The sequence below is a fragment of the Sorex fumeus genome, unplaced genomic scaffold, assembly GCF_029834395.1.
Source record: "Sorex fumeus unplaced genomic scaffold, SorFum_2.1 ptg000002l, whole genome shotgun sequence".
Taxonomy (NCBI): Eukaryota; Metazoa; Chordata; class Mammalia; order Eulipotyphla; family Soricidae; genus Sorex; species Sorex fumeus.
The window spans coordinates 25,923,260-25,950,831 of NW_026606059.1; the positions used below are offsets into that span (position 1 = coordinate 25,923,260).

The 27,572-nt window shown below is 41.5% G+C and overlaps 1 protein-coding gene across 8 annotated transcripts in view; it reads left to right on the forward strand.

The window, feature by feature from the left end:
* The window catches only part of STAU2 (staufen double-stranded RNA binding protein 2), a 282,793-nt gene that overhangs the window by 113,463 nt on the left and 141,758 nt on the right, over window positions 1–27,572 (forward strand). For all 8 annotated transcript variants that reach the window (XM_056113368.1, XM_056113359.1, XM_056113351.1 and 5 more), the window contains 2 exons: window positions 586–717; window positions 5,935–5,998. In XM_056113368.1, coding sequence (XP_055969343.1) covers window positions 586–717; window positions 5,935–5,998 — 196 coding nt within the window. The remainder of the gene's footprint in view (window positions 1–585; window positions 718–5,934; window positions 5,999–27,572) is intronic.

A 27,572-nucleotide genomic window follows, 5' to 3' on the forward strand; every position in this document is an offset into this window, starting at 1 on the left:
ATTGTGGACCTCATAGTCAATTCACCGAGTCTTTAATAAGCTGGGAGGAGAGTTCTCCTTGTTGTGGGATCTCTACGTGTGCTTTCAGGATTCCTCCCGTGCAAATTGTTCCATAGATAGTTGTGGAATTACTGTGTCTGTCAGAGGAGGTCAGCTCATTCTTCTTTGAACTGATTTATTTGTTAAATTGCACTAGCATGAACCTCAGCCTTTTCCAAAAGTTTATTAAGTTAAATAATGTATACTAAATATAATCATGACCAATGTAAATTTTATTGCAATGTAAATTTTATTTTTATGCTTATGTAATAAATGTAAGTGTATTAAAAATCCACTTAGAAATATGTAAGGAGATAAAATCTTCAACATTCCATCATACTGTGATAATCCCCATTGATGTTTTAAGAGCCATATTTTTCTCCATGTATATATGATATATAAATGGGATTTTATCATAATCATTTTTTTAAATCATGGACTAGCTGTTTATTTGAATGTTTAACAACACTAGACATAAATTTATGGTGCTAATGAGTTTCTGTTTATGAAAATAAATATCATTAATTTTTTTCTCTTATTTATCAGGTCAAGATAGGCAATGAAGTTGCTACTGGGACAGGACCCAATAAAAAGATAGCCAAAAAAAATGCTGCAGAAGCAATGCTATTACAGCTTGGTTATAAGGCATCCACTAGTCTTCAGGATCAGCTGGACAAGGTGAGAGTTAAGTCTGCATGCTCATGTCCTATTCTGTCAGAATTTCAAAGGTGAACAAATTCTTCCATATTTGTTTCTTGGTTCCTTGGTTCTAAGTATTGCCTTAATTGTTAGAATAGATAATCAGACTTTAAATTTTTGGAGGTAATATTCTGTCTTAATTCCTGTAAGATAGATTATCACAGTACAAAGTAACATTTATGGAGTTAAGAAAAGTTAATAATGTACAAATATAATCTTACTACGAGTAAATACTAAAAGTTTGGTAAGTGGTTGTATATATTTTCCATGGTATCAATTAAATAATTTTTAAGCTATTGACCTGTGGTTTTTGCCATTTAAGCAGTTTTAATTTATACTTTTTAATAATTTTGTTAGCCTTTGTTTCTGGAACTAAGCTGAAAGCTTGAAAAATAAAAGCATTGGAAATAAAGATCCTGGTTATCCCTTTAGGGCAGGAACTATATTGAACAGGCACTCTATAAACTAATTTTTCTGTTTACTTAAAATTTAAAGGTAAACTCAGAGGGTGTTTATTTTCTAACAAGACTTGTGTTCTTGATTCTGTTTCTTGTGTGCAGTTAATGACATCATTAACACTTACCAATATTGCAAGAGAAACAGAGAGTCCTGAATTCAGAACTTGTCAGCCAACTTGGCAAGAAGCAGCTTGATTTCATCTTGTATTAACTTTTATCTTTTCTATGCATGTTGTAAATTATGCTTATTACACCTTTTATTTATATGAACATTCATGAAACAAGCTCAACAGTTATTTTCTTAAAAATCAGTATGCTTCTTATTTATGCCATTTTCTGACATAAGGATTCTGTTTCAGAGATATTTTTAGTTTCTACAGTTGTATGTTTCTGAGGTTTAGAGTAGAAAAAAATTAACAAATATGCCCTTATTTTTAAAGCAGTACAAATATCTAAGGAATTATTCTTAGTGATTAAAAATTATTTGTCTGTGCGGTATAGCTAGAGATTTCAATTCTGTTTTTATAACCTGGCTAGTCAGTGCTTTCTCTTCTTTTAAAAGTGTTTGTAACATGAAACCTAACATGTGTGTAATTTCTGTAGTTCTTATATTGCGTATATATTGTTTTAACTTAACACATTTATATTGACTTAAAAACTGGTGAGTAATTTATAAAAATAGATTAGAATCACCTTATAGACATTTATTTGTAAGTTAAGTGAAAATGAAACAGAACAAAAAGCCCGCATTAATTTCATTAATTTGGAAAACATTTTTTTGCATACCCACTGTAATTGTTAGGGTTCTCCAGAGAAACAAAACCCATAAAGTCAAGATGTCTTTGTGAGTATGTATATGTGAGTATGTATGTGTGTACATGTATACACAAGATTAAGAGAGAGAGAGAGAGAGTGAGAGAGAGAGAGAGAGAGAGAGTGTGTGTGTGTGTGTGTGTGTGTGTGTGTGTATAGGGCTCCTGAGCTATCCTCGGAAGTCTGGAGGCCTCAGCTGGTAAATCTTGGCTCGCCAGGCAGGTGATTCTGTGCAAGGGCCCACGGATGGAGTGCTTGGGCCCCATGCTACCAGGGATTACCCAGGCTGTGCTGTGTTTGGAGGCCTACAGGGCCGCCTTGCAGGTGCTTGAGAGACCGTCTAGTGCGGGACACCATCCCAGGGTCAGCTGCAGGCAAGGCATGTCCCCTACCCATCACTCTCTCATTGGCTCTCACAAAGACTTCAGTTAAAGAATCGCCTCATGCTAAATCGCCTCATGCTATTGAGGCTTGCTTGGCTAGTCTAGATTTCAAAGGGGAGATTGGCTGCTTGTAGTCTCAGGAAGAGGTGCAGGTTGGACCAAAGGCAGTTTGCTGCAGTGTTTTTTCTTGCTCCAGATGAGGTCAGCATTTTCTTCAGATTTCCTGCTGGTTGGAAGGGCTCCACCTATATAGTTCTGAACCCGCCACAGTGTACTCAGGAGGTCGGAGAGCCTCTTCAGGTGCTACTCGGCTGACCAGACTGGTTGGTTTAGTGATTTCGCCCAGTGATTGCCAGTCCTGGCTGGTAGAATTGGGGCATCAGCAGAGCCAGCACTGTGGTTATTGGGGGCCTCTAGGGCTATATCCTGTGGTGCTCAGGAGTACTGTGCCACGCCAGGAAGTTGGTTTCTTTAAGGCATGCACCCCGGACCATGGAGCTGTCAGTTTTCAATAGGGGCTACAGCTGCTAGTTCTTGAGAGGGTCAAACCTCATTCCTGGTGGTACTTGGCTTAGTGGTGTGGTCCTGATATCAAACTGAAAAACTGGGCCGGAGTAGTTGTACAATGGGCAGGGTGCTTGCTATGCTTGTGGCCCATTAGGGTTTGATACCCTACATTCTTTATGGTTCCCTGAGTCCAGAGCCAGGAGTAAGCCCTGATCACTGCCGGGTATGGCCCCCAAACTGAAACCAAGCAAATAACGACAAATAAACTTCTGTTCTGGCAAAGGAACTTGGTAAAACAAACATATAGGCACTGGAGAGAGAGGATAGTGGGTAGAGTGCTTGTATTGCTGATCTGGGTTTGGTTCCCAGCACCCCATATGGTTCCCTGAGCCTCATCAAAAGTCATCTCTGAGCACATAGCCAGGAAGAAGCCCTGAGCAGTTCCTGGGTGTGGCCCAAAGCTCAAATAAAAAAATAAGACAAAAAATATCTTCTTGAATGGGAGACTCCATATTACACCATATATTTGACATCTAGTATCCAAGATACGTAGAGAACTCACAAATCGAAGAACCCCATCTAGAATCGGGAAGAATGGCCGATCACATATTTTTCCAAAGTAGACATGATTGCCCACAGACACAAGAAAAAAATACATCACCTTTGATCAGGAAAATTCAAATAAGAATAAGAAGATAGCACCTCATACCAGTGAGACTGGCTTGTATGAAAAGGACCAGGACAGTAGTGCTGGCAGGGATGTGGAGAAAAAGCACTCATTCATTATTGGTGGTGATGTAAACTAGTTCAGCCTCCATGAAAAACAGCATGGAAATTTCTCAAGAAATTAAAAATAGAGCTACTATAAGTTCATCTCCTAGGATTCAGTCCCAAGAACACAAAAATACTAATTTGAAAATATATTTACACCTGTGTTCATTTTAGCACTTAGTAGTTAAGATCTGGAAACAGCCCAAGTACCCAATGACAGATGAGTAGATAGAGAAGTTGTGGGATATATACACAATGAAATATTAATCTTTAGTGTGAAAGTTTGCCTTTTGCTAATATCACGGATGGAACTAGAGGTTATCATACTAAATGAAATAAGTCAGGAGAAGAAAGAAATACTCAGTGATTTCCATTCATAAATGATAACTAAAGAAAGCAACAGAATGAGGGAAGGAGCAGTGTCCAACAAAACCAAAACCTTCGATTCTGATGACAGATCTGAGATTACTAAGAAGAAAGAGTGGAAGAGAAGATTCTTATGGGTAGTGGTGAAAGGATATTTAGGATATTTGCATTTTAGTGGTGTGTGTGACTTGATAGCATTGTACCTCAAAATATAAACATTTGTTTCCTTTTTTTTTCTTTTTGGGTCACACTTGGCAATGCTCAAGGGTTACACCTGGCTCTGCATTCAGGAATTACTCCTGGCAGTGCTTGGGGACCATATGGGATGCTGGGGATTGAACTCGGGTTGGCTGCATGCAAGGCAAATATCCTGCCCGCTGTACTATCGCTCTGGCCCCAAACATTTGTATTCTTGTCAGTGTTATCTCAAAGAAAAATTGGATGACAAAACTAAATTGTAAACAAATGATAAAGCTTTATAAATCACAGAGGTTTGCTAACCTCTACACTAGTGTTCCCTTGTAATTCTACTCTATTAGTATTTATTTATGGACTCACTTTTGAGTAATTGTTTGCAAAGTTTATAATGACCAGAAAAGAAAAGAATCACTTCTGTACAATCTCTTAAGTTACTAAAATAACAAAGTTTTCCAGGCAATAATTAATGGCGTAATAATGCCATTGGACTTAGATGGCAAACTTGTACTTGAAAATATTTAACCCCAGTGATGGGTGTTCTTGAGATCATTTCTTGAGATCATGTTCTTGATCACCTAGGCAATGTACGTGATTTTAGCAGTCATTTATTCAGATGACTATAGGATTATAACCATTTAAAAGCACTTACTGATTTACTTGAAATATTTTCTACTTAGAGTACCTGAATTTCATAATTGTTTTGTACCAAAGGTGAAATTGTCCACAAAAAAAAAAGTCAGGGATTATGGGCTGGGGAGGTAGCTCTGTGGACTGAGAATATGCTCTGTGTGCAGGAGGCTGGGTTCACATAGTGCCTTGAGTACTGTCAGGAGTAACCCCTGAGCACTCAGCTGAGATTGGCCCCTAAGCACTGCCAGGTAGAGCCCCCTCCCAAAAAAAGCTAAAAAAAAAAAGTTTAAAAAAATAAGATATTACAAGTTTCAAAGTTAGGACTTTCAGCTTTCTTTTTGTTGTTGCTTTGTGTCATTGGCAATATTTGGTGATTCTTGTCAAAGTACTTTTTCAGAACAGATTTAGTAATTTTTATCTACTACTCATTGGCCTTAGGAGTGAGAAGAAAGCATTTTCAGTTGGTCACTTTAGCACTTGTAGCTGTCTTTTCTTTTCTTTTCTTTTCTTTTCTTTTCTTTTCTTTTCTTTTCTTTTCCTTTCCTTTCCTTTCCTTTCCTTTCCTTTCTTTTTCTTTTTCTTTTTCTTTTTCTTTTTCTTTTTCTTTTTCTTTTGAACTGTTTGAATAAGAATCACTTGCCATTAAGTCCCAGAGAGGTAGTACAGGGGTTAAGGCACTTTCTGGCCTTGCATTTAGCCCACCCTGCTTCTATCCCTAGCTCCACATAGTCCCCTAAACACCATTAGAGGTCACTCAAGAGCCAAGAGTTGCCCCTGGGCCTTGCAGGCTATAGGTCCCAGCCCCTACAACTGCCCAAATAAACTTACCTGACTAAATTTAAGTCAACAGACAAAAGTAGGAAACATAAAAATATCTGAATGTTGAAAAGGAATAGTTGTTTTTTATAGTTATTTTTGAGTCTCTGGTTCTGAGTCACAAAAGGAAAGAATAAGCGGAATAGCTATGTGAGAGGCTCTTTGCCCTGGTTTACTTGCTTTCTTAGCATTTTTTCTTTTAGTTTAATGAGTGTTTCTCTCAATTAATTTTAACAATTAATTTAATGTTTCAGACAGGGGAAAACAAAGGATGGAGTGGTGGTCCAAAAGCTGGGTTTCCTGAACCAACAAATAACAGTAAGTTTTGAGTTTGACATTAATTATACTTGGTGTTCACTGGGGCTCAGTGACGAGTCCATCCATGGGAATTTGTTTGGTCTCTGTGGACCTCGTAAGTGTTGTGGAAGTTACAAAAATGCCATGGTGTTTGCTTTTCTGGAACGAACAGGAGCACCAAGGACTTATACCCTTAACGTGATTAAGTGTTGTTGACAGACTACATTTAATTTTTATGGTCATGGCATTTAAAAAATTGGTATTTTAATGTATTTTTATTATAATGTAAAATAAAGAAAAAAATCTATCACAAGCCTATTATATGCTAAGATTGACTATTTTCATAAGTTACAATTCTTTGAAATACATGAAAATTTTCACATAATCATAATATATTGAAAGTTTGTGCTATATTTTCCCCTAACGTTGCAGTCAGTGTTTTTCATGCTGTGCTGAATTACCAGAATTTTTAGTACTTTATTACAGTCAGTAATTGAAATATCAGAATGTGGAAATAAAATTAGAGTTTTAGTTCAACCATAGTATTATCAGACACTTAAAAATTCACCAGTGTATTTGTCTTTCCAAAGGTACATGATTAAGTTATTATTAAAAACAGGCATTTCCCCTTAGCTTTCTGGCCACGTCTCCTGAAAAACATCAGTTTTTCACTGAAAAATAACTATAAATTAGTAAAACAAAACACCCAGCTAGCAAAAGCCTATTAAAATAAAGTCCTCAGTGAAGTCACATATATATGAATTTTTAACCTCATTTCTTTTTTCTGATAATTTTTGGAAGCTGTATAAGCGTAAATATATACATTGTCACAATGCAGTCATGAAATTCTCTGATGTGATCCTGATATGTACCACTGTAGCACTGTCCTACAGTTGTTCATTGATTTGCTCAAGTGGGCACCAGTAATGTCTCCATTGTGAGATTTGTTGTTACTGTTTTTGGCATATCGAATATGCCATGGGGACCTTGCCAGGCTCTGCCGTGCAGGCGGGATACTCTTGGTAGCTTGCCGGGCTCTCTGAGAGGGACGGAGGAATCGAACCCGGGTCGGCTGTGTGCAAGGCAAACGCCCTATCCACTGTGCTATCGCTCCAGCCCAGATCCTGATATGTAATGAAATTAATAGCAAGGTTTTATCAAAGAATACTTATGAGAGTTGAATTCTTGGAGATAGTCTTTAGAAAGGAATATTTCAGTCAGGTAATCGTAGTGAAAGTATTTGATTCCAATGCTGTAATTTGTGTTGTCACATCCAAGTGTGAGTCACTGATGGTACACACCAGTGAACTTCTGGGAACAATTTGAATAAATATGACTCAGTCTTTAGGGTGTGTGTGTGTGTGTGTGTGTGTGTGTGTATGATGAATGTGATAGACTTAGCACATATCTCAAGAAAACATGGAATCAACCAGGAGTTTCAGAATTTTGCTTTAAATTATGTGCTCTATGTTTGAGTTATGCAGGTTTATGGTTCCTTGGTTAGAGACTATAAAAAATAATAAATTTCAGTTTTCCTAAGTATTGCTTCCTGAATATTGATTTAGTTCCATGCCTTCTCCCTCTCCTTTTTTTTTTTTTTTTTTTTTTGTGGGTCGGGCTTTAGGCCACACCTTCTCCTCTGGCTCTGCACTCAGGGATCATTCCTGCAGGGATGGGGAAACTATGTGGTGTGCTGGGGACCGAAGCTGGGTCAGCGTTTGCAAGGCCGTGTCTGGCCTGCTGTACCATCTCTCTAGCCCCTCCCTCCCTTTTCCTTTAAAAAAAAATATGCAGTCTGTGTCAACTTGTCAAAAATTCTATTCTTACACTTTTTAATCTGTCAGATGTTACTTTTCCCCATGTTCATGGTGATCAGAGAATATACAGCTTGCACTTGAATAATTACTTTTGGCTTTAGACCCTTCCAAAAAACATAAACATCATGTATTCAGATATGCAAGTCAGATATTAATTTGACAGTTGTAACTTGAAACTGTGCTGTAGATAAGTTGTAAGCTCCATCATTACACAACACTTTCACCTTTTATTGTTACTATTTTTTTTTTTTTAATGTGGCAGGGGATGCCGGAACGGTTTGTAGGGAGGCTAGAGACAGTAGAGAAAGGCCAGTCATTGCAGTGATCAGAAATGTGGAAGAAGGCAACAAGATATGCTTTAGTTAGAATCTGAGAAGTGAGAAAAACTGTCAGAAGCCAATTTAAAACTTCACTGAACTGTTGACACGTGAAGAATTCTTCTGGGATGCAGTATTTCACATCCAGAATTTGCATGTGAGACGAATCCTCCTGCCTTTCCTAATTTTGAAGGCTAAGAAAACAGATACAAGGGCTCATATCTGGACCCTGAACTGGTCTCGGCCATGGTGCAGTGGGTTGGGTGCTTCCTTCCACAGCTCACTGCTGTTCAACCCCCACCTAGAGTAATCCAAAGCGCAGAGCTAGGAGTAAGCCCTGAGCGCAGGTGGGTGTGGCCCCCAAACCCAAACTAAACCAAACCAAACTGAGCTGGCCAGGCTGCCTCAATTTACCACAGATGATGAGGGCAGTCCTTCTCTGAAAACCTTTCTAGGGCAGTTTTCACCAGTGGACCCCCCCCCGCCCCCCAGTTCTGCATTTGCTCGTAGCGGCTGAAAAGCAACCTTGGAGGGGCCAGGCAGATCCTTCAGAGGGATGGGGTGCGTCCTGTATATTCTCACGGCTCTGAGTTTGGTCCTGGCCACCGGGCCGAGCAGAAAATTTTGAGGTCTGCCCTGAATGGCCCTGCACTGCTCAGCCTGAGGGAACTCTGAGCACTGCTGGGGACTCAGCAAGCAAAAGCAATGTTAGGACAGGGTTGCTTTCTTTCAACTTTAAACAATCTTAACTTGAGACAAAGTTTTCTAAGAATTGTCCAATCTGGTCAGCAGTAGAGCATGCCTTGCATATGTGAAATTCTGGGAACCATTCCTGGCACTGTTAAAAAAAAAAGAAAAGGAGGGATTAATTATGCATACAATGACTCTGACACCTGAAAAATGAACTTACATTCAGATATTATAGTAACAGGTTAAAAGCTTGTTACTTAATTAGTTTCTTAGTCTCTCTTCAGTGTTTTCTGTCCTCTGAAGAATTTATTTAAAAAAAAAAAAAAGGCCCTTTTTTGTTTGTTGTTGGGTTTTTGGACCACACCCAGCTGTGCTCAGGGCTTACTCCTGGGTCTGTTTTTCAGGGATCCACTCCTGGTGGGGCTTAGGGATCCATATGGAATACCAGGGATCGAACCCTGTTGGCCACATGCAAGGAAAGTGCCCTGCCCACTTTACTATATCTCCCCAGCTCCCTGGACAAAATCTTATCTATAGAACTGGAGAAAAAACGTTCATGTACATATGCATTTAATTCTGGAAGTAGGTTTTTTTTTTTTCTGTTTGAAAAAAAAGAGTACAGTCGTAAGAAACTGCTAACAATTACAACACAAAATGGTTTAAATGGTTTTACAAGTGACTGTGATTATATAGCCTGGTTTCTTGGCTTGATTGCCTGCAGATTTCAAACTTGTACCTAATTCTTTCATGCTTCTCAGGCTGTTTGCATTGTACTGAGTTGCAGCAGAAGGTAGACTATTCAAAGCATGTTGTTACTCTTTGGATCACTGTCATACTCATGGTAAGGTGCAAGGATACATAACCCTGTAATGTGAGGCTTGGTTTAAATTTAGCTTGGGTCAATTTTATGCTTGGCATACACATAAAAAGTTAAGAGTTTTACAGATGGATGAGTAACAAGTTTTTAAAAAGATCATCATGCATTTTAAAGATCTTACAGCACATGGAAAACTTTGTAAAATATTTAGATACAGTTCAGTTGATAATATCTTTTTTTGGTATTCACATTCCATGTTTCTTATTAATATGGGGTTTTACTTCAAAACAGGTTCATTGTTTCTTAAAGGTGAACGCTAATATAATCCAAAATTGGACAAAGCTCAAAGGTATTCACTGGTATGTGCTGAATCCACCCACTAAAAGATTATTTGGAGGCGTTTTCACATAAATATTTTTTCCGTTAACCTTTTAAAAAGTTTTATTTAGCTCCTGTAAAAATGCTGGCTCTTTTAGGTTCATTAGAGATGACCCAAGACGAATACTTTCAGAATGGCTTAGAATTATTATTGACCTTTTTATTGTCATAGTCGACTCACCCAAATTTTTTGTCATTTTTGTGTCCTATCATGTGTTTTAAAACTCCGTAACGTTCAGAAGAATAATGCAGCCCAGTGATGTGGCATTAAAGCTTGTACATTTGCTTCCCCCGTGCTAAGTACTCTACATAGAACCTCTAATTTTCTGTTTGGTGGGTGAGGGCTGTACTTTTAAGATAATAAATTAATAGAATCTTAAGTGTTTGGGGGAGAATTCCCTGCACAGTTTCTTTTTTGGGCTCTCTTAACAAAAACCACTTTGTAATAAAACATTTAAATTAGTTGGAAGCATTTGGATTCCAGCTGACTCACTTAGGAGAAAAAAAAAATACTATGTTGGAAATCTCAGCATGGCACTGGCCCGAAGCAATCCATTTAAAAAGGATTGGTGGGTTGCTTTGTGTCCTGACAGCCCTGACTCCTGCCAGGTTGGTTGCACTTGGACAAGAACCTGGTCCAGCGAACAGAGGTTCTGTGGGAGCAGGTCACAGCATCCTCACTGCTGTTGCCATTGCGCCTGCTGAGATAGCCACGCAGATGCAGTTCCCTCCCCAGTCCACATGTACTAGGCAGACGCCCTCCCCTTTTTGTATTGGTGCCCTATGCAATGAGAAGCTGTAGTCACCCCACTCTTTTTGTGGAAGTTAGGGGTACTGGGGGCTACTTTTGGCATTGTGCTTGGAGGACCACATGCAGTGTCCAGGATAGCATTGTGGTCGGCCTTTTGACAGGCACGTGCCTTAACCCCTGTATTCTCTCTTTGACACCCCCCCCCCCCCACCTTAAAATTTGTTTTGTTTGGGGACCACGCTCACTGGTGTTAAGGACTTACTCCTAATTGCTATCATGAGTCAAGGCTTTGCCTTCTGGCAAGGCTTAGGGGACCATATTGGATGTTGGGGATTGTACCTGGGTTGGCAACTAGAAGACAAGCACCTTACCTGCTGTATATCTCTCCACTCCCCCCGCCCCTTTTTAAAAGGAGCTATCTGATTAGGATTCTCTTGCTCACTGACTCGAGGGAGGACGGGCAGCGAAAAGTGCTTGTATTACAGTCATACCAGTTGAATTTGTTCTTACAGGCCATTTGATTTAAAGAAAAATAATCTGAAATGAGAAAATCTTAGTTGAATTAGCATATGTTTTTGCTCTATATAATTTAGCACATTATTTATCATGAAAGAATAAATTAAAATTTTTATGATTTTAAAATCTTGCTTCATGTTTCTACATAAAAATATTTCAGACACTGAAACATATAAAACCACAAGATTAAGTATGCATTTATAGACCACCATGTGGGAATTAAATGTTTTATAATAATTGAGGTAATATGGTTACAGTAGTAGTTAAGTTTATAGTATTAATGTGCAAAGTTACTTCACACCACCACCACAGAAGTGCCCATTTAAGTGCAAATAAATGGGTAACACTTAAGCGCCAAGGATGAAATTATAAAGAAAAAGGGAGATTGATTTTGCTGCATAATATCTAAAATGGGGACTGGAGCGATAGTACAGCAGGTATTTGCCTTGCATGTGGCTGACCTGGGTTCGATCCCTGGCACCCCTTATGGTCCCCAAAGTCTACCAGGAGTAATTCCTGTGCACAGAACCAGGATTAAACTCTAAGAACAGCTGTGGTCCCCAAACCAATCAAACAAAGCCAGAAATGAATTCAGGGAAAAGTATCAGAACCAAGGCCAATGACAAACAGAAGGAATATATGCTAATATTGTAGCATATATACACACAGAGTAACCATCTGTAAAGGACACAATATTAATTCTGAAAATAAGGCAGGCATAACCAAAGTTCTTGAGACATTTAAAAGGAATAGACATGAATAATGAAAATGTTCAGCAACAAGGAAAGCTCAGGGTAAAAATATGTGTTGTGTATTTCTGGTTCATAAATTTGGCAAGGATTTAAAAGTGTTAATTCCAAATACTGGGAAACTCTCAGGAACTGCTGGTAAGATGGGCAGTTAACACCATTTAGAAGCAGTAAAAATAGAAATCTTGGGGACTGGAGCGATAGTACAGCAGATACGGATTTATCTTGCACTTGACCCACTCCAGCACCCCATACGGTCCCCTGAACCCACCAGAAGTGATCCCTGAGTGCAGAATCAGGAGTAACCCCTGAGCACTATCTGGTGTGACTTCATAACAAAATTGTCAAGTTTTGGGTTGGGAAGGTGGTAGGGGGAGGGGAAAGAAAGAGAGAGGAAGGGGGGGAGGAGGAAAGGAGGGAGGGAACGATAGAGGGAGGGGAGAACAGAGAGGAGAGGTGCTCCATCAAAACAAAACCCCAGCTATGTGTGTTTTGACCACACCCAGGGATACTCAGGGATCACTCCTACAGGTTTTCGGCCACCATATGTGATCTTTGGTGTTGGATAACATTGGGTTGACCTTGCCTTTTCTCTGAAACTCACACTTGGGGATCAAATCAGATCAGCTGCCTGCAACCACTGTACTATTCCTTTGACCCAAGAACCCACTAATATTTTGTAACACAAGTGCACTTTGACTTGAATTGCACAATCTGGCAGACTTTAAACATTATGTAATAGCTAGGGAAACGATGATCTTACATACCTCAGTCCACCTGAGAGAAATTTGATAACTTTTTTTTTTTTAAATGAGATGAGAAAGGGTCCAGGAATATGGCTCGGAGAGTAGAGCACATGCCTTGCATGCATAAGCCCCTGGATCAATGCCTCTGACACCCCTAGCTCCCCCAAATCACCAGGTATGCGCCTCCCCCTGAAAGAAGAGAATATAATTCTAAAGCCTGAATGAAATTTAAGTTTCGGAATATTTTTCTGAGAATTTGAAGTATGTGCTTTTTATTCTTAGATCGATGGAGATATAAAAGTATTTAACTTCAGTATTTTTAAAGTTGGAACAACGTAGCAGGACCATGCAGATGAAAGTCTCGCAGAGATTGAGAATTGGAAGTGTTAAAAACACCTTAATTGTTATCAAAAAATGGCCGTAAAATGAGAAAATCAGAATAATGTTCATAATTATTTATTCAAAAGCTTTTCTAGAAGCTTAGTTATGTTTTCTAACTCCAGTAGAATATAGTAATTTGCCAAGGAATGTTTATCTTGTGCTAATCTTAATATATATGTATATGTTTTATAAAAATTTATGTATATAAAGTTTAGAGCACACAAATAATTTTGTATATATACATATATGTACATTACATGTGTGCATATACATACATACATGTCTCTGTATATATATGTGTACACACACATATAGACTGGAGAGATGGTACAGTGGGTAGTCTACTTGTCTTGCAAATGCTAATCTAGGTTTGATCTCCTATAGCCCCCAAACCTATCAGGAGTGATCCCTGAGTACAGAGTCAGGAATAAGCACTGAGTACAGTTGGGTGTGTTCCAAAATTCTATCTAGTACTTGCTATACAATATATTTAACTCATAGAAGTTATTAATCATAATAACAAGATAGACATCTACGAACTTCCCACTCCCTTTCAGAGCGGGTGTGTTACCTTCCCTGAGCCTTGATCTTCTGCTTTCATCTGTCTTGGACTGTCTTCATGTCTTCCTTCGGGAGGGAACCAGTCTTTCTGGATTTATCTCCACTTACTTTTATGTCTTGCAATTTTATCAAATAACTAAGGTTTATTTAGAGTTTTTTTTTTATCTTATTTTTACTTTGAAAGATTGGAATTATGCTTTGTATTTTTTTTAAAAAGACTTTCCTTATCTCTTCCTCCACTTAGAGTTGTTAAATAAATTAATTTTCCATTGGGAGAGAAAAATCTTTCCTCTAGTTTTGTCCATGGTAGTACAATTTCTACCCTGTCTCCCAAATGAGTAACTTATGCTTTACTAGGTTTTTTGTATCCTTTCAGAATCTTTATATATGATAGTATGTCCATATATGTGTATATGAAAGCAAATTTAAATACATTTTATCCTTCACTTCAGCTCTCCAGACACATTTTTCTACCATGTTCTTTTCTTCATGTTCTGAAGATACTTGCAAATTGTTACGTGTAGGACTTTATTATTATTTAATCATTTTTTTTTACTGCTAGGCATTTAGGTCATTCACATTATTTTCCTATTACAGATAATTCCGCTGTGTAAAACCTCATAGCATATATCATCTCACATGTGTGTCATTATAATATTTGTTGGTGAAATCCAGCAGGTAGAATTACTGAGTCTGAGAATGTGTGCACTTGTAATTTTGATAGACGTTAACAGATTTTACTCATCCAAGACCAGTCGCACATGAAATTTCCTATATTTCCATAGTTTGAGGTACATCACTTAATCACTTAATCACTTAATCCCCGTTATTCATCAATTTATTCGAGCGGGTGCCAGTAACGTCTCCATTCATCCCGGTTGCGTGCTAGCGTAGCCCAATAGTATCTGTTCGTTTTAGGAACATGTAGAGCCTCAAACCGATCATTTAGGGTCTTGACGAAGAAGTCTGACCATCTTATAGGTGGGCGTCCACGTGATCTTTTGATGTCCCGTGGAATCCAATCAGTAATGGCTCTAGTCCAGCGGTTCTCTGTAAACCTCATTACGTGTCCAGCCCATCTGATTTTTGATGTCTTGGCAAATGAGACAGTGTCCCTGATTCTTGAGCGTTGACGAAGATCAGAACTCCGGATTCTATCTCTCATTTGAGTGAATCGTGATATTCCAAGCATAGTTCTTTCGATTCCTCTTTGAGAGACCCGAATAGCGTTCTCATCCTGTTTTCGTAGGGTCCAGGTCTCTGAGGCATATGTTAATGCAGGAAGAATAGTGGAATCAAAGAGATGTGCTCGTAGCTGGAGGTTCTTTGTCCTTTTAGTTATTTCTTCAATGCTCTTGAAGGCATTCCAAGCCGCTCTCTTCCTCCTGTGCAACTCAGGTGCCAGGTCATTCATCATGTTGATTTCTCGACCTAGGTATATATAACTGTTGCATTCGGAGATGGTGGTTCCGTTGAGAGCGAATGGAGCGTCAGGAACAAGGCTGTTTCTCATAAACATTGTCTTCGTAAGATTCAGCTGTAGTCCGACCTTTCCACATTCATGGTCAAAGTCGTTCAGCATTTGTGCCGCTTGGTTGATGTTTGGTGTTATTAGAACGATGTCATCAGCAAAGCGGAGGTGGTGTAGTTGCCGACCATCTATCTTCACTCCCATGTTTTTCCATTCCAGTCGTCGCATGATGTTCTTGAGGGTGGCACTGAAGAGTTTTGGTGAAATGGTATCACCCTGCCGAACCCCTTTCTTGATATGGATGATTACTTCTTTGTAGAATGGTGAGATCTTGGTAGTGAATTCGCAATAGAGCTCATGAAGGATCCTGATGTATTGAGTTTGTACGCCCTGATTGGCTAGGGCTTCCATGACCGCTTCCATCTCAACAGAATCAAAGGCCTTCTTTAAATCAATGAACGTTAGACAGAGTGGCATCTTGAACTCCCGAGATACCTCAATGAGCTTGGTTATTGTGTGGATATGGTCGATGGTACTGAATCCTTTTCGGAATCCAGCTTGTTCACATGGTTGTCCTTCATCTAGTGTTCTGCTAATCCTATTCAGGATGACTCGAGTGAATAGTTTGTAGATGACAGACAATAGGCAGATTGGGCGATAGTTGCCAATGTCGTGGATGTCTCCTTTCTTGTATAGTAGTACAGTCCTGCTGGTTTTCCTTTGGGATGGAACCTTGTATTCAGACAGGTAGCGTGTGAAGAGTTGAGCCAATGTATTGATGAGTACTGATGGTAAGTTCTTCAGGTGTTCAGGTCTGATCTTGTCTGGGCCAGGTGCTCTTTGTTTCTTTACCGACGAGATGGCATGTTGGATTTCAGAAGGGAGAACATTGGGAACGACATATCCATCATGTGGTATGTGGTATGTGGGCAAGTGGATGTGGCTATTAAAGAGATCTGAGTAGAAGTCATGAATAATCTTCTCCATTGCCCTTCTGGAAGATGTGATAGATCCATCATGATGTCGGAGGGCAGTCATCTTGGTTTTGTAGTTGGTGAAGGACAGGCGGGCATTACGAATGTTTTTCCCAGCTTCTGCTGCATCTACCAGTACTGCTGCTCTCCTGTTTTTGAGGTCATCCTTGATGGCTTCTCTGCACTGTTTTGCCAGTTTGGATGTTCACTTGTGGTTGCCTGAGGCATGTGCCAAGCCACGTTGGCGAATAAGTTCAAGAGTGTTCGAAGAAAGACGGTTTTTTGTGGTTATCTCTCTCTTGGCATTCCTTGCACAATCATGGAGGTGCTGAATCATTCGATCGTATTCCTCATCAATGTTGTCAATGACGGCATCTTCCCATGTTGCCGCAATAGAGCCAAAGAGCTCCCAGTTGGTGGTTGTTCTGGGAGTCCTCTTCTTAAACCTTGCATTCTTTTCTCCTCGTTCTGTGAGGTAGAATTTTGCACGAAGAAGACGGTGGTCTGATCCCGTTTGGAATTTTGGGACAACAGCAACATTGGTTAGGTGAAACTGCCGATTGAATATGATGTGGTCTATTTCATTGTGGAACCGTCCATCGGGAGACTCCCATGTCCAACGTTTAGATTCAACCTTTTGGAATTGTGAGTTACCATGGAAGGTTTTGGTTGACATGATGAACTCAGACAGTCTGTCACCCTGTTCATTCCATTCCAGGCCATGGGTTCCGATGTGGAGTTCATCGACTGATCTTCTTGGTCCTATCTTGGCATTAAAATCACCGACAATGATCTTGTAGAAGGTGTGATCTTCTTTATAGAACTTCTCCAGCTCCATGTAGAATTTCTCAGTTTCTCTTTCACCATAACTGGATGTTGGTGCATAGACAACAAAGATAGAAACTGCCGGTAGTGAGCCACATTTATTCAAGTGTAATCGTCCGATTCGGGTTGTTAGGCATTCAAATGAATCAATGCTTGTGACTAAGTTTGTGTTGACAAGGATACCGACACCACCGACGCCTCTTTTATCACATGTTCCAAGGAACAGTTCTTCTCCAGTGTCGAAAACAGCATGATGGGATTGATGTCTTCTCGTTTCGGTCAGACCAATGATGTCGTACTTGATCTTTCGTGCTTGTACCATAAGGTCTTCAGTGGATGCAGCAGATGCCAGCGTACGAGCATTAAAAGTAGAGACAATCATTTTTGTTTTTCTGCGTTTTGGCAGCCTATGTCTGCCTTGGTGTTTTATCAGCCTCTCCTTCCATATCCTTCTCGACTCTGCATATTCAGGGTTAGGGAAATGAGATCCATTTATTACTGGATTTGGCATATCAATTTGGTCTATTTGGCATAGACTACGGATAGCTTGCCAGGCTCTGTCGTGCGGATTGGATATTTAAGGATATTTAAGGTACCCTGAAAACTTAGAGAAAAGTAAATAAATAGTCGCGCAGCCGCGAATGCGAGCTTGTTGTGATAATCTCTGGATCCTGGCCGTTGTTGGGGTTACACGGCAGTTGGAGGGTGTAACTGTCTAGCTACTGACAGGTCCAGTCCCAAACCGTGCAGGCTTGGAGATCTCAGCCCCGGGTCCCACACACCTGGGTTCCTCTGCCAGTTCTGTTATGTCTGAGGCTTATTCAAGTATGTGGAGAGTGGCCCCAGTAAGGTCTTGGTTGGGGCCTGGAGGTCTTCAGCTGTTGGGCTGAGGTACATAGCACGCTAAAAATTTCCTGGATATATGTCACTTATCATAGTTAAAATGGGACACTCAATGTCATTCTGTTGTGTTTTTTTCTAATATAAATGAGATTGAGCATGTTTTTAATAATATTTATGTGCCGTTTCTGTGTTAATGAGAGTTATGACTGTCCCACTCATTCGAATTTGTTGCCCTGGCGTTCTCCTGGGAGCTTAGGGCTGCCTAGTGGTACTTTGAGGTTTGGGAACCCCACTAGCGATTCTCAGCTCACAAGGCTGCCAGTTCAGCATCAGGGCAGAAGGATGTGTTGCTCAGACGCTGCGGGGCGGGGGGCCTCCAGGGCTGCACCCAGCGATGCTGAGGGACCCTGTAATGCCAGGAATCAGCCGGGGGCTGGTGCATGCTAGGCATCTGCCCTAACTGCCATCATATCTCCTAGCCCCTGCTCTTTTATTTCTTATTTGATAAGAATATGTACATGTGGGGCTGGAGCGAGAGTACAGGGGAGGGCGTTTGTGTTGCACACGGCCGACCTGGATTCGATTCCCAGCATCCCATATGGTCCCCTGAGCATTGCCAGGAGTAATTCCTGAGTGCATGAACCAGGAGTAACCCCTGTGCATCACCAGGTGTGACCCAGAAAGCAAACAAACAAAAGTGCATGTGAGTGCATGATATTAGAGTTTGGTATTCTAAGGAGGGGGTGGAGTAACACACAGCACTGCTTTGGGGGCCTCGGGAGCCCTTCTGATGATAGTCAGTGTGTGTGTGTGTGTGTGTGTGTGTGTGTGTGCACCTGATAGCTCAGAGCTTGAGTGATGAAAGTGGCAGTGTTGGAGACCAGTGGTGCTGGGGGTCAGATTCAGGGCCTTGTGCCTGCCAGGCCCACATTACAGTGCTTTGTACCATCTCCCCAGCCTTGAGTCTGGTTTTATGTTTAATGACTTGGAATGACTTTTCTTTTATAGCACTTGTATTCTGACTGAAGTTAGGATTGTAGTTTCTACTTTTGTGGTTTTATTATTATTTTTTGTCTTAAGCTTTTTGATATCGCTGGGATTTATGTTAAATTATTAACCCAGGGGCTGGAGAGCTAGTACTTGCCTTGCATGCAGCTGACCCAGATTCAATCTTTGGCATCCCATGTGGTCCCCCATAAACTACCAGGAGTGATTCCTAAGTGCAGAGCCAAGAGTAACCCCTCAATATCCAGGTGTGGACCAAACTTCCCCTACCCCCACCAAAAAAAATAAAGGTATTGATCCAACTTAAATCCCCACTGCATTGAGACTTGACGGTTATCATGTTCTAAAATTCCGTACAAATTTGTTATTTTTCTGAACTCTGTTTTTTTTCTGTTCCTTTGACTTTTCACGAGTCAGTTTTAATCAGTGAGTTTTTGATGTGTTTTAGCATGTATAAATTTAAAGTTCTGTTTGTTTAAGACAAATGTGAGTAGAGAAGTGCTTAGTCTGTGCTCTTTTGCACATGTTACATAGAGTACGAGTAATTGGAAAGATAAAAATACACTTGGCAGAAGAAATAAGAACGAGGTTAGTAAAGGCATTTAATGAAAGCACTGAACAGCCAGTGGGGAACTGGGTGGTGGAAGGCTCGTAGGGTTCAGGAGAGAATGGCGGCTGCTTCCTGAGACGTGTGTATGTGACGGATGAGCTGTTTGTTCTTTCATCTGTTCAGAAAGTATTTATTGACTGTGCACTTTGGAGTGTTAGTAGTGACCAGTAACATCTTCAGAAGTTGAAACTACTATAATCAGCTTTAAAATCCACATGGTTAAATACCACTACATAAGAAAAGGAGGAAAACTTGGGGGAAAAATGTAACAGATGGCACTGGAGGAAAAAATTGCAGTTGGGTGGGGGGGACCTCTCAAGCAATGTTTAGGGAATCTGGGGGGGCTACTCTTGGCAATTCTTGACCACCAGCCTGGACACTTCTGTGTAGGCCCACCAGGGCCTCAGCTGACGCTGCTTGGAGGACCGTGTGGTCTTGGCCGGGCATTGATTCCTGATCCCTGAACTATGTCCAAGCCACCCAAAGCAGTGATTTGCATTTATTTATATTTTGAGGTCATACCTGGTGGTACATTGGGCTTACTCCTGTCTCTATGCTCAGAGATCAGTCCTAGAGATGCTTAGGGAGCCTTATGTGATGCCAGGAATCAAACCTGGGTTGGCAGTGTGTAAGGAAAGTCCCTTAATCCCTGGGCTTTCTCTCTCACCCCCTCAGTTGTTCATTAGTTTAGAAATAGATCATAAAATCAGTCATAGAGCACACAGTATCTGACATTGTTGGGACTCAGTATTTGAACAACAACAAAAAACTGTTACCACTTTTCTCCCCTACTGTATTCATGTTCTTAGAACTCAACCTACCCTATGGATCTCAGCTTGATATTGCTGGACTTGCCATAAAAATAGATATTATTATTGATATTTCAGCAGCCTAGTTGATATCATCATTCGTTCTTATTTGTCTTCTTTGCTTAGGTTGATCAGAGTAGCTGAAGCAGACCTCAAGCTGGTCTGAATCTTAGGCGGGCTTTCATTGGTCGAGAAAATAAACAGATGACTTCTTATTACCAACTCAAGGCAGTACTGGTCTGAAAGACAGATCCTGAAAGCAGGGTATGCACAGAAGAAGCACAATACAAGAATTCTAATTATAGAAAGGCCAGAGTGTGTCCAGTCTTTCATTTCACAGACAGGAAAGTTGAGGCTCAGGCCTAGTGACACAGCTTACCTGAGAACATGCAGCTAGTTTACGACAGAAACTCTGAACTTGTGTCTTCTGATTCCAACCATTGCTTTTGCTTCTAGGCACCTTGTTATTTTCAGACACATTGCTTATCATCAAGAAAGAATGAATAGTGCTTTTAAAAGAAATTCCATTAACATTAAATATATATTTTGAATCTTTTATACACATATTATGAACGAGAATGTGTTCTTGAAAAATTTAGGTTGTTTCATAACATGGAAGATGTCCAAAGTACTGTATCGGATACCAGTTTGATATTTGGGTGGATGATGTCAAAATGCTCCAATGGGCGAGAAAGCCAGTGGAAAGTTTGTTTTAACAACGGAACAGCCATCTGCAGAACATGATTTTTCTTAGTACTGAAAAAATTTTAGTAATAGTCCATTTTTAAAAACACTCAACAAGCTTTTTTGGTGATGTTATTCAAACGTATTGTTTTAGTCCAAGCTTTCTGGTTTGTGTTAAGATGATTCATAGACTTTTAGAGCTGGAACTCCAAACTCAGCTCGCTGAGCTTGTAGTACATTTGCTGTCCTACTATTGTTTTTCTTTGTTACGTATTATGCTTATACAGAATGTCAGTTTCTAAAAAATTGGCTGTCGTAAAAGTTTTTTTTTTTTTAATTGTCTTAGACTTACAAGAAAAGTGAGAGAGGAAGCTCACGTGATTTCTCCCTTAGGAATGGCCTTCCTGGTCACCCACATCCTTAATGGAATCGTAGATTTTTCAAAAAGAATGAACTTACATTGCCATACCTTAGCCGCTCAAAGTTCATAGTTTCCCTAAGCTTTCACTCTTGGTGAACAGTTTATAGGTTTGGACAGGTGTTCACATGGTGTGCCTAAAACTCAAGCGTGAATAACTTTTTAAATCAGTGTAGCACTGTAGTATCACTTGTAGCACTGTCCTCCCATTGTTCATCGATTACAAAAAAAAAAAAAAAGAGCGAGAAAGCAATGAGAGTAAAGGATTTGTCCGATCCTGGTACTATCTCTTCAGGACATTTTCACACTCCTAAGCGCCACTGCCCTCCCCTGTGCCCATCTCCCTCTCTTGCGCTCACTCACCCCCAACCACACCATGTTCTCTTCTGTGGTGTCTGTACTTCCGTGGCGAATATTGTGTCGTTGTCACAGATGTGCAGTCAGCGGCGGGGGCCCTTTGTCCAGTGTTGTGTTTGTCGTGGCCGTGTGATGCCCGGAGTTCGCACACACCTGCTTGAGGTGCTTGCCCGCCTGGGCCCCGTACTCACCAGCATCCTGCTCTGTTCTGTGCTTGAACACATTCTCCTGGTTGTGATTGCTGCGGTGGCACTGCCAGCCCTGGCGCGCGTGCCTTTTTAGCTTTGGTTCTGGGTCCAGGGCTTGCACACCTGGTTGCAGTGGGGGGTCCTGCTGCAGGGTTGCCCGGACCGCACTTGGCCTGCAGGGGCAGTCCTGGGGGTCAGGTGCCAGGCCTGCCGAGTGCTGTGGGGACTGCAGGAGTTTCCCTGGCTACTCTCACACAGTGATGGCACTCACCAGGCCTCCATTCTGATATGGCTCCATAGCTCATTTCATTTCATTTTATTTTTTATTTTTAATTTTTTGGGGGGGTATATACCCTGTGCTACTGGTTTTTATTTTTCTCCCTCTTCCCAGCTCAGTGCTTGAGGGTTGCTCTTGGCAGAGCTCAGGGGACCATGCTGTACTGGGGTCTGAATCCTGTCGTCTTGGTCATATGCGTCAGTGGTTCATCTTCTCCAGCTTAGAGCTAGGGACAGTGAGAGGTCCGGTGACCTCCCCTTCCCAGCGAGAGAGATGCATGCTGTCTGGGTAACAGCTCTGTGCTCCCTGATGGGCGACTGAGGAGGGAGCCCCCTCTTGACAGTTGGCATGTGCAGGCCGGAATAGCTGCCCTTGTTCTTACTGAGATTGATTAGAATTACCCGAGGAGCTCTGTCATGTCTGTGTGAGTGTGTTGGGGGAGGGTGGAGCTGGCTCACACCCGGCAGTGCCCAGGGCCGACTCCTGGCTCTGCACCTCGGCATCACCCCTCTCAGAACTTGGGGGACCACATGTGGTGCCAGGGATTGATCCCAGGTCACCTGTTTGCAAAGCAAATGTCCTACCTGCCCTGCTATCTTATTTGACCCATACAATGACACTTAGAATGATAATTTAAAAAATTTTATTATGTGTAAGTAATATGGTTACAATAGGATCAGCGTTTGTGAAGTTGATGTACAATGACCACAACCAAACCTTTCGATCCCTGTCCTTGAAATGGAGACAGTTTCTAAGCTATTCGTTTTGAAGTTTTGTACGGATGTATACATGTCACAGTCCCAATATTTCTGCTTGAAGCTGCGATGCTACTTCCTGCTGCCACCACTGGAGCACAGGGCCCTCTGCCCTGTTCCCTTGGTGCTTTGCAGTTCCTCCTGCTGTAGTCCTGGAATCCGGTCAACTGCATTACAGGATAAGGATCTCCAAGACTGTCACAGCAGACTCCAGCTGCAAGGTTGGGGCAGTGGGAGGGGTTGCCCAGGGCCTCCATCAGTTCTGACCAGCTGCCTGTTAGCTCAGGTCTTCGGCTACTCTTCAGATTGAGTCATAGGAATCAGAAAGTCTTACAGTGATACTCGTTCCACCAGAAAGGCTGCAAGTGAGCGCCCAGGAGAGAAGGGGCACAAGTAGGATGTGGCACGCTCTCAGCATCCTTCCTATGGAGCCAGGAAATGGGACCGTGGTCAGATGCGGGCGCCTCATAGCAGCAGAGACTTAGATGCGGGTCCATTCACGAATACCGAAGATCCTCCTGTTCTCACGTCTGCCTTCTCATAACTGGGGACAAAGACCAGAGAAGTTCTTTATTACTTGGAAAAATGTTTCCTTATTTGATTTATTCCCTTCTGACAATCCCCAGAGACTTAAAGACATTTTCAAGAAGGAATTTTGTTCAGTTACTGTTTGTCGGGCCTCTGAGGGCGCGGAACGAAGCTAGGTCTAGAGATCTCAGAGCATCATTTGGGAGTACAGCTTCGATTCTCCATGTATTACTATTTACCGTATCTCTCTCTCAAGGACTCTTTTATTTTCAGCTATATTCTATTTGAGGTGAGTTTATGCATGGACAGCGTGTTGATACTTCATTTATTTAATTTAATTAATTTTGCCTTTTTTTGTCATACCTGGCGATGCACAGGGGTTACTTCTGGCTCTGCACTCAGGAATTACTCTTGGCAGTGCTCAGGGGACCATATGGGCTGCTGGGAATTGAAGCCGGTTCGGCCGAGTGCAAGGCAAATGCCTTACCCACTGTGCTATAGCTCCAGCCTTGATACTTCATTTATTTTAAGGGTCTCCCCAGTGGAGCTCAAAGAGACCTGGGACCCCACCTGTGGTCTCAGCCAATGGGTTCACTGCAGAGGCCTAAAGAAGTGGGTGTGATGCTAGTCTGGCCTGATGGTACTCCAGGCAGAGGCTCAGGCTACTTGGGGATGCTGAAGGTGGGAACCTTGGGGTGCTGGGAATCGAATTGAGGTCTGGCATATGCTACACATGTACCCTAAGTGCTCTCTCCGGCCCTGTGTTATACTTGAGATAGATGTATTCTGCCAGTCTCCTTGGACTTGGTGTAGTTAGATCATTTACATTTAAGATAATTATTGCCAATAAGGACGTAACACTGTCCACTTATTATGAATTTTTGTTTTTATTTCTTCTGTTACATTTTTTCCACACTCGGTTATTATCTCTACTGTGCAGATGTGGTAATTTTCTATATTTTTAAACTTCTCCTTCCCTGATTTTTGTGTTCTGGTAGACTCTTGAACGTACCCAGTGTGATTTTAAATTCAGTTATTGTATATTTTAGTTCTCAAATTACCATTAAGTTCTTTTTTTATCTTCAGTTTCCTTGCTGAGACATTGTTTGCTAAAAATGTTCTATTTTGCAGTTGTTTCAAGTATGTTTGTACTTGCTCAGTGAAGCGTTTAAAAGTTTTGTTCAATTATTCTGAAATCTCTGTCATCTTGGTGTTGGCATCCTTTGATTTTTTTTTTTCCACTGAGATCATCATGGTTCTTGGTGTGACTCAGCAAATTTTAATGGGAACTTGGGCATTCTCATGTTGTTTTATAAAACTTTGGATTTTGTTTAAGCCTCGTTTCAATTTGGGGGGAGGGAGTAACACTTCCCTGACACGTGAGGTTAAAGGTGTAGTCTAATTAGTGCTTGTTGGAGATTTGAGTTGAGCTTCCCCACTCTGTTCCTTTTGACCCCCCAGTTGTTGAATGGGGTGAGAATTTATATTAAGATCTGCATCTTCACAGTAGTTGACGTAATATTTCAGGAATCCATGTGCATGGAGGAACTTCCAGTAGAGATGCAATGAATCAGAGAAGTTATTCTGTTACTTGTTGGCTGGTTGCTTTTCCTGATTAGTAGTCACATGTGCTGGCTCTGAAGGCAGATGGAGCCTGGTGCTTGCCACCTACTGGCTGTGATGTTGGGTGGGTCCCATCGCCTATGTGCGCCCGGGTGTGCCTCAGGCCTTTAGCGATGGCATAGGGCCTGTCATAATACCTGCTGCACTGTGGGACTGTGAGACTTGCTCAGCTGCTCCTGCCTTGCAGGTGAGTTCTTTCTTGCTGAGCTGTCCAGCGTGAACACCTGGGTGTCCAGGAGTGCAGTTGGTGTGAGGGGTGTGGAGGCTGGCCACAGAAGACAGGTCACCGCCTGTGTCGTCCACCGTCACTTGTGTCATAGGGAGGCTAAGAAACCCCTCTTTATTAATTACTTAGTTAACGTTTACAATCTTAGGGAAGTGGTCACTGATGAACGTTGCTCTAAAGAAAACTAACCTTGAGAATGAACGAATCATCCTCATTTTACCAGCAATGCTTTTGCACCACTTAAATAATGAGTCACGGTCTCCTGGTCTTCACAGGAAGCTGTCAATCTTCATTTTAATACAGCCGTTTTTTTCTTGCTTTGTGAAAATAGTCACAGTCTTGAGTGAAAGTGTTGGACCTTGAAGAAATTTCTTCTATATAAGGCAGCTGAGATATTGTTATTTTTGGGGGGGGCTGGAGGGTGGTTTGGGTAACACCTGACAGTACTCAGGGCTTACTCCTGACAGGGCTTGGGGGACCAGATGGGGTGTCAGGGATCGAATCCTGGTCAGCTATGTGCAAGGCACGCACCCTCCCACTGTACTATCTCTCCAGCTCCCACAGCCAAGATATTATTACTGCTATTATCAGTTCTGGGACCACACCCTGTGGATGGAGATCAGGGTTCTCATGTGTGCCAGCTTTTTGAGTTATCTGGTCTCCCCAAGGTGTACTTTATTAAGATCAATAGTGAATTTATGCCCCTATTTATGTTCTCCTCCTTTGTCACTATTTACTTTTATATATTATGCTTTTAAAAATAATTAACAATTGAACCCTGGATTGCAAAACTGTGCCTAGCCTTTTTCCCTTCCTGTTGCTGTTAACTACTTTTAAGTGTTCATTGTTGGTGGCGGTTGATTGAGTTTCGGACTCAGGAGTTATTCCCAGCTTTGTGCTTGTCATTTCTCCCAGTAATACTTGGGAGACCATGTGATGTCGAGGATCAGACCCAGGCCTCCTGCGTGCACTGCCCCTGTGAACGGAGAGATCTTTCTTTCTTGCTACTGCATCTTACTCAGTTGTGAGCCTGCTGTTGCCCCTATTCAACTCATCAGTTTTTTTCTATTTTTCAACTGCTCTGCAAGAATCACAACTTAGAGCATATCGAAAGGCAAACCACTCATAAATCTGCCTTTGTACTGTGGAGAGACCTCTTAAGAAATCTCAGTTCCGAAGATCCTCCACCACTTGTAGCAAGAGCGGTGCTCCAGGGAGATGGTCATGGGGGTTTGTTCATCAGAGGCTTTACAACCACATTTGTGAGAGGACAGGCTTCATGGGAGAACATGTCATTTGGCTTTCCTTTTCTTGGGAGTCAGCACAGCCCTGGGCAAATTTGTACTTTTAACTTCCTCTGTATGCTCTAGTTAGAAGGAACTGCCTGCCATTCCTGGAGCACACAGTTTCCTATGAGCTCCTGCCTTTGCTCACACCGCCCATCTGCCTCCAGTTCTTGTCCTCCTCAGCTTGAGTTTCTCCATCCCTTGAAATTCACTGTAAGCATCCTTGAACAGCTGCTCCTGATCTAGTGCTGCTCTCCAGAGAGTCTGCTCTGAAACACCTAGCACATTCTAATTTCCCTTCTTCTTTCCCTCTCCCAATCCCCCAAACTGGACCAACTCAGGACAGTGTTTTTTAGCATTCCCTGGATTTAACAGTTGACGCTTACTTTCCTTTGAATCTGTGAGTCTTGATAGAACGTGTCCGTGGCCTGACTTGAACTAGTGTATCTGATGGGGAAGGGGCAGAGTTTTTCTAGTTTGATCATAGTAACAGTTTATTTGTAGGACAAGATGGTATTACAGCAGAATAGACAAAATAGGAAGCTGTGCTAGCTTGGGGAAGAAGATTCTGACACTTGTTGGCGTGTGCCTGATTTAGAGTTGTCCTTGGGAGAGCCTCATGGAGAGAAAAGCACCTGTAAGAGGTTGGGTACATTGGCGTTTGTAACCCCGATGATTTGGACAGATCCAGCCTTTCTTTTACCTGCGGTATCTCAACTGCTGCATATCTCCGGGGTTCATGTCTCTCTTATGAGATCATGGAATATTAAATGACGGGATGAACACTGCACATTCTTAATCTTCTTCCCTTTTTCACTTCCACACAGCAGTTACCCTTGTCCCTATCACATACTTAAATTCCACTGAAATCCCCTTGGTGAATGTTTTTTTTAAACTTAGGATTTTAGGAAATTTGAAACATACATTATTCCTGTCTACGTGGAGACCATAGTTGCTCAGCAGGTAGGAGGAAGATGCTCAATGGACAATATT